The following is a 6,776-nucleotide window of genomic DNA, read 5'->3' as shown; positions in this document are numbered from 1 at the left end:
TGGACTAATTGCCGATTCTAACACCCAAATTAATTCTAATAGCAATATAAAGGTACGAATTATAAGCTCCTGTAAGTCACATGCAGTAGGCTATATTAAAATATTATTATATTATTTAGAGCCATTGGTAACATTGAGCTCTGATATTCAAATACAGTATTATTAAGAAAAAATCAGTTTTAATAAAAAGTTCAAAACAGACAATGAGAAGGGAATTTGACATTTTTTTATTGCAAATATTATTTTATTTATTTACTTGCTATTTATGTTATTCACAATTCATGTATTAAGAAAATAAGAATTTTGCTAAAAAAACATTTATTTTATTGTTTTATTGGAGGTGCGTAAGGTACATTTTTGCCTAATGGGCAACAACAGAGTTTGGACTAGACAGTCATTAGATATGTATAGGTCATGAAGAAAAAATATGTTTTAGCCAGGAATAGGGGAATTAAATGTTTTTGATATTAAATTAAGACTGTACATGAATATTAAGGAAGTACCATGCGTAGGAATAAATCATTCAGGACAAACACTTCAATATTCCATAAAAACTATGTTTTCCGTTTTGATTGCATAGTGACTTTAACAACATGCCTATCTGTATGCTCAACGCAGAAATATAAAGGTAATTCTGTGTTCGTGTATTTGATTTTAATATTTACATAAAAATGTACATGATTTCTTATTAGTTTGAATAAATAATTAAATCCGCTGAGTTGAAAGGTCTGATGTATTAGAGTAAATGCTGAAGGAAAGAGAGAATCAGCAGTGAAAACAGAGACCAGGGGTCAAAAGTGTTGTTTTATTTCTCTTTCAAAAGTATGTGGAGGTTTTACATGGTTTACAATCACCCGTTGCCCCACCCTACCCACCCTCTGTCTATCATCATCCCTGACTCCACTACGTCAGGGGTCAGTTTAGCCTCATTGTGATGGACTGATTTCCTCAGCGGAAAAATGTACGGAGGATGAGGAAGACGAGGAAGAGGGATAAAAGAAGAAGATGAGGTAAATCGAAGAAAAGTAAGAGGGTTGAGAAAGAAAATGCTTTGTCAATCTATACAACTGGAGTCATTTGGCATCAATGCGTTTGTGTCTTTATACTTTCTCTATTAAGCTGTCACCTGTATCTGATTGACCTCTTCTTCTGTCAGTTTTTCCTTCCCAGGATGTTTCACACAGGTCGTCCGCTCCTTCTCTCCTTCTTTGCCCTCCCCCCTTCCCCTCCTTCACCTTCTGCTCCCTCTCTCTTTCTCTCGCCCCTGTTCCCTCTCTTTCTCGTCCTCCCAAGCCCTCACTTGGTGGCCATAGTGTAGCAGCCATCTGGGTGCCATTGCATGTCACGGATGCGCCTGACCGACTGCATCTGGGGATGGCGAGCACCATACTCGTTAAAGTGACGATAGTCACCCTTCTCCAACAGGTACTGGCTGCCACGGTAACCAGGGTACTGGTATCCCACCCAACTAGGAATGAGAAGAGAGGTAAAGATGAACGTTTACATAAACAATAAAGCATTGAGACAAAGAAGTTTATAAATAGAGAAGAAGAGACTGTAGTCGTAAAACTACCAAATCAATCTTTAATGTTATTAGTTTTTTTACCAATACATTATATTTTTCACATTTTTTATATGATTTATTTGGTTATTTATTTTATATATACAAACACTGGTGTTTGTCATTGATGTTTTGTTCGGTTCTGTAGGCTAATAAATAAACAATCACGAAAATACCATAATTGATCAAATATATATAATAATTAAATAAATAAATGTGTTTACATATGTTTATGTTTAAATAAGAGGATTGTTAATATTAAAGTATTCATCATTTAATTGTAAGAAATTCAGCTAGTTTATCTGAAAAAAGAAACTAGAATGATCGATAAATGATCAGATGTATAATTTTCTCCACCACAGAGACTTTATTTTTTAATACTCCAGGGAAAGTCAGTCTACAAATGGCTTACTTCCCATTATCTCTGCATGTTTTTGTTAGAATAGAAAGCTTTTTAATGTCACAAAAAAATGACAAATTACAGCTTTAAACTCGATGGATTTACAAGTTCAATGTGTGCCATGTAGATGTGATTACACATTACTTGTCACTCTTAAAGGTTTGGTCCTTAAAAAATAAAATTCTGTCATTATTTACACACCATCTTGTCATTTCAAACCTGTATGACTTTCTTTCTTCTGCAGAACACAAAAGAAGATATTTTTTAAATGTTGGTAACAGAAAACCGTTGGTCCCCATTGACTTGCATTGCTTTTGTGTCCATACATTAGAAGTCGATGGGGACCAACAGCTTTTGGTTATCAGCATTTTTCTAAATATCTTCTTTGATGTTTTGCAAAGGAAACCAAATTAAGTAAAACACTTACGTTCCACAGCTGACCATGATGCTACCAACGCGGTCAGTAAATCCATAGGTGTAGAGACTGGGCACATCATCATCGATAATCTCCATTTTACGGCCCTTGAACTCACCAACCTCATATAGGCAGATCTTCTGCTTCTCTGGGTCCTGTAAGAAATGGAGATGAAATGAAAAAAGCTTGAGGTAAAGTCTATTTTTGAATAGGTAAAACAGGTGTTTGAAATCTTGAAACTCTGAGATCAGAACAGAACAAGGAACTGTCTGATTTAAATTAGCTGTCACACCAAACATACCAATATTCTAGAAGGAAATATGAATAATGAATAAAAAGGTGTCAATACCATTCTGACAGGTCTGAAGGAGAGCAGGTAGTCGTTCCTGTGGCAGTTGCTCCAGCAGTCCCAGCGGGGATACTCACCTTTCTCCAGGATGTACATCTCTCCACAGAAGTTCATCTGCTCCCAGCCCACCCAACTACAAGAGGTGAGAGAGAACGAGAACATAAGGATTACAAAACAAAACAAGTTCGCTCCATTGAATCTCGTGCATTGCATCGCATCACTCACGGGCCACACTCCACGCGGAGGGAACGCACTTTGTCCATGCCCATTTCACACACGTTCATGCACTCGTTGCTGATCTCGATCATACGACCCTGAAAGTTTTCCTGGTCAAACACATACATCTGAAGGAGAGAGGTGAATATAAAGCGAAAAGGTTATTTTTATTGCCAACCCTTCGTTGACAGTTTTCACTTTGGCTTAGCTTAAAATACTGCATACAGTACATCCAACACCCACAGCTATTTCTATGGTAACTATGAGGAAACTTATGTATGTGTTCCACCGGATGAGTCCGTTTTAAAGCTTTGGTATTGGAAGTTTGTTATTATTCTATAATATCTGCAGTTGACCAATCAGAATACATTATAATTGTTCACATAGCACAATGTTCAATAAGCAAGTGTGTTACCTTATAGTTTCCCATGCCCATCTCAGTTCTCTTTGGCTGAGCAGTCTTCCCATCAGGCTGGGAGACAGGCTTGGACTTTTCTCCACCAGAGGACATGACGACTGCAATGAGACAGTGAGAGCGAGAGAAAGAGAGAGAGAGGAACGGCAGCATATGCATGAGTGGGGAAACATGAATAATTGGTGATCTACTTCACTGAAGTATCTATTATTGGACATGTGGTGATGTCAAGTGCTAAATATCGCGAAATAATTAATGAGTTTCATTCTCATGGACGTCTGAGAGCATTTTTAGCCCTTGGGTGATTTTCTAAATGTTGAGCAGTTGGACACCCACTCGCTCTGAAACTCTTACACAATAGCGCTATAGAAATGCATCGCTCATAAGTAACGTAATGTGTCTTACGTATGACTAATTGACAAATATATGAAAGATCATTCCGTTTTAGTTCTTTATTACAAATTTGTATTTAAAATAAACTGCCATAAAAACGTTCTGCAAAATTAGTGAAGGTTATTCAATAATACAATTGCATACGTAAAGAATAAACTGAGCGTAAGATTTTAAGTCCCTGTGTTTTCCCTTTTCTCCTGTTTCTCACTCGCTTAACCACAGTAGACCCTGTTATGACGCAAAAGTCTGCAGTTTGCCCTGACAATGATTAAGTTCTGCACTCACAAAAGAGTCACATTTGAATTGCTTCTTCGCCGCTGCCCGATGTGTCAAAGCTTTCTTTCACTCCGAGAGATTCTTGTTATACAAGCCCATGATGGGATTTGCACTTTTTTGTAGATCTGTTGAATAAATGTGGTACATGTTTTTCAGTTTGCTTTTCAATCTCTTACCTGTGTTAGTCAGCGGCCGCTGTCTGTTTCACTCAGTGTGTGTATTGAAAGCAAACATGTGTCCTTTATATAGCCTGGCGTCCAGCATGGGGGGATTAGGCTCAAAGAAACAAACTCGCTGAGCTCACCTCCCCACACACAGAAAAGAAATCACCCCATCATCAAACAGAGAGAGAGAGAGAGAGAGAGAGAGAGAGAGAGAGAGAGAGAGAGGGAGAGAGAGAGAGAGAGAGAGAGGGAGAGAGAGAGAGAGAGGAGCGAGAGAGAGAGAGCGAGAGAGAGAGAGAGAGAGAGAGAGAGAGAGAGAGAGAGAGAGAGAGAGAGAGAGAGAGAGAGAGACAGAGGAAACATACTTTGCATACACGTTTTTTCAGACATTGATTTGATTAAATATTATGAAAGTATATCAAAGATAGACATCTGTTAATATAATGGAACTGTATATTGTGTATATTGTGTTAAAACTCTGACAACCGTGCTGCCATCTGTAAACGCTTTTTGGAGCAGTATGCCAGCAAATGGATGCGTCAATTAAACATTTAAATTAAAGTGGGATCAAAGTTTTATGGTTGAGTGGAACTGTTAGTCTAATGAGTACAAAAACAAGTTACCTTTGTCACCCATGTAGAACAAATATTATAAAACATGTAGTTTTTTATGGAAGATGTGAATATTCATATTCCAGTTCCCACCAGAGTAACACTGGGTCACAGATCATGGGTCATAAAAGGTGAACACAATGAGAAACAGCAATGATGTGACAGCAATTATATTTTATAAACACATAAATTATCATTTTGGATAACGCTTGAACCTGTAGCCACTCCACATCTGTTACGTGGTGTTATGAAGTTAAACCTAAAAAAAAGTAAGACACAAATTACAAACGTCATTTTGAGAAATTTGAGTGGACGTTTCTGTATGCATTGGGTCACATCCCTGCATTCTGCCCTATAGGCACTCTTTGTGTAGGCTACCATACACGCACAATGCTGACCGATAGGAATACAACAGCTCGCGCTCCATTGTGTTCGTTTCACGCGCGCTCGCGGCTTCATAAAGTCCAAAGCGCTGACTGCGCATGATTGTCCCACTACACTGGATTCACTGGAGAGTGATCTATCTTACTTAGTGATCTCACAAACACGACCAAACACACATACACATGCAGGCAAGTACAGTTGTAACTGCGATGTGCGTGCACGTGGCGGTCAATATAAAAAAGAGACTGTAACAAAAGAATAGGCTAATAAAACTTCGCGAAACGGGACTGATGCACTATCTTATAAAATTTATAAGATATATAAAAAAATGTGAATTCATGTGGTTCAGTGGTTTGAGCATGACGCTAGCTACGTCAAGGTCATTGGTTTGATCCCAAGGGATTGTACATATTCAAAAGCAAATGTATACTATAATGTAAGTCTACCAAATGGATATGTTAATACAGTCGATTGATTTTGTGGCAAGTTAAATAGCCTTGACCAGACAATTGCATTTTGGCTATAAATTATTTTATTTATAGTTTGTGCTGCTGGATATGTCAGCTGTTGTTAAACCTTTTGTACAATTCTTGTTGCAATGTAACTTCAAAACAAAATAATATAAATATATAAAATTGCCCCTCGTGGCATCCTGTGGAGGGTGCTTCGGGAGTTTGGGGTCTTTGGTCCTTTACTAAGGGCTGTCAGGTCCCTGTATGGCCGAAGCAGGAGCTTGGTTCGCATTGCCGGCAGTAAGTCGGACTTGTTCCCAGTGCATGTCGGACTCCGGCAGGGCTGCCCTTTGTCACCGGTTCTGTTCGTAATTTTTATGGACAGAATTTCTAGGCGCAGCCAGGGGCCGGAGGGTGTCAGGTTTGGGGACCACACGATCTCGTCTCTGCTATTTGCGGATGATGTTGTCGTGTTGGCCCCTTCAAACCAGGACCTTCAGCATGCACTGGGACGGTTTACAGCAGAGTGTGAAGCGGCTGGAATGAAAATCAGCACCTCCAAATCCGAGGCCATGGTCCTCAGTCGGAAAAGGGTGACTTGCCCACTTCAGGTTGGTGGAGAGTTCCTTCCTCAAGTGGAGGAGTTTAAGTATCTCGGGGTCTTGTTCACGGGAAGGATGGAAGGGGAGATTGACAGACGGATCGGTGCAGCTTCTGCAGTAATGCGGTCGATGTACCGGTCCGTCGTGGTGGAGAAAGAGCTGAGCCGCAAGGCGAAGCTCTCAGTTTACCGGTCAATCTACGTTCCTACTCTCACCTATGGTCATGAGCTTTGGGTCATGACCGAAAGGACAAGATCCCGGATACAGGCGGCTGAAATGAGCTTCCTCCGCAGGGTGGCTGGGCGATCCCTTAGAGATAGGGTGAGAAGCTCGGTCACCCGGGAGGAGCTCGGAGTAGAGCCGCTGCTCCTCCACATCGAGAGGGGTCAGCTGAGGTGGCTTGGGCATCTGTTACGGATGCCTACTGGACGCCTTCCCCGGAAGGTGCTCCGGGCCCGTCCGACCGGGAGGAGACCCCGGGGAAGACCTAGGACACGCTGGTGGGACTATGTCTTCAGGCTGGCCTGGGAACGCCTCG

General features: G+C 40.5%; 1 protein-coding gene across 4 annotated transcripts; it reads right to left on the bottom strand.

Annotated features, from left to right (window-relative positions):
- Nucleotides 1–211: 211 nt before the first annotated feature.
- Nucleotides 212–4,244, bottom strand: crybb1l2 (crystallin, beta B1, like 2). Of its 4 annotated transcripts, XR_013787075.1 has the most exons (8): nt 4,202–4,244; nt 3,357–3,457; nt 2,951–3,069; nt 2,726–2,858; nt 2,389–2,531; nt 1,263–1,468; nt 1,127–1,213; nt 790–939 (listed from the first exon to the last, which is right to left on the bottom strand). XR_013787075.1 is itself a non-coding variant. In XM_079463243.1 (7 exons), exons 2-6 carry the CDS (start codon nt 3,450–3,452, stop codon nt 1,297–1,299), a joined length of 663 nt encoding a protein of 220 aa, XP_079319369.1. In that variant the 5' UTR covers nt 3,453–3,457; nt 4,202–4,244; the 3' UTR covers nt 786–1,213; nt 1,263–1,296. The 4 variants fall into 4 exon arrangements, 2 of the variants coding, with proteins under 2 accessions (XP_079319368.1, XP_079319369.1); XR_013787074.1 differs by having other exon boundaries at nt 775–939; nt 1,127–1,468; XM_079463243.1 differs by having other exon boundaries at nt 786–1,213.
- Between the last annotated feature and the right edge of the window lie 2,532 nt (nt 4,245–6,776).

Source organism: Barbatula barbatula (genome assembly GCF_947034865.1).
Source record: "Barbatula barbatula genome assembly, chromosome: 8".
In the NCBI taxonomy this organism is placed as follows: Eukaryota; Metazoa; Chordata; class Actinopteri; order Cypriniformes; family Nemacheilidae; genus Barbatula; species Barbatula barbatula.
Note: the sequence above shows the minus strand (reverse complement) of the source record. Positions and strands in the feature narration are given on the sequence as shown.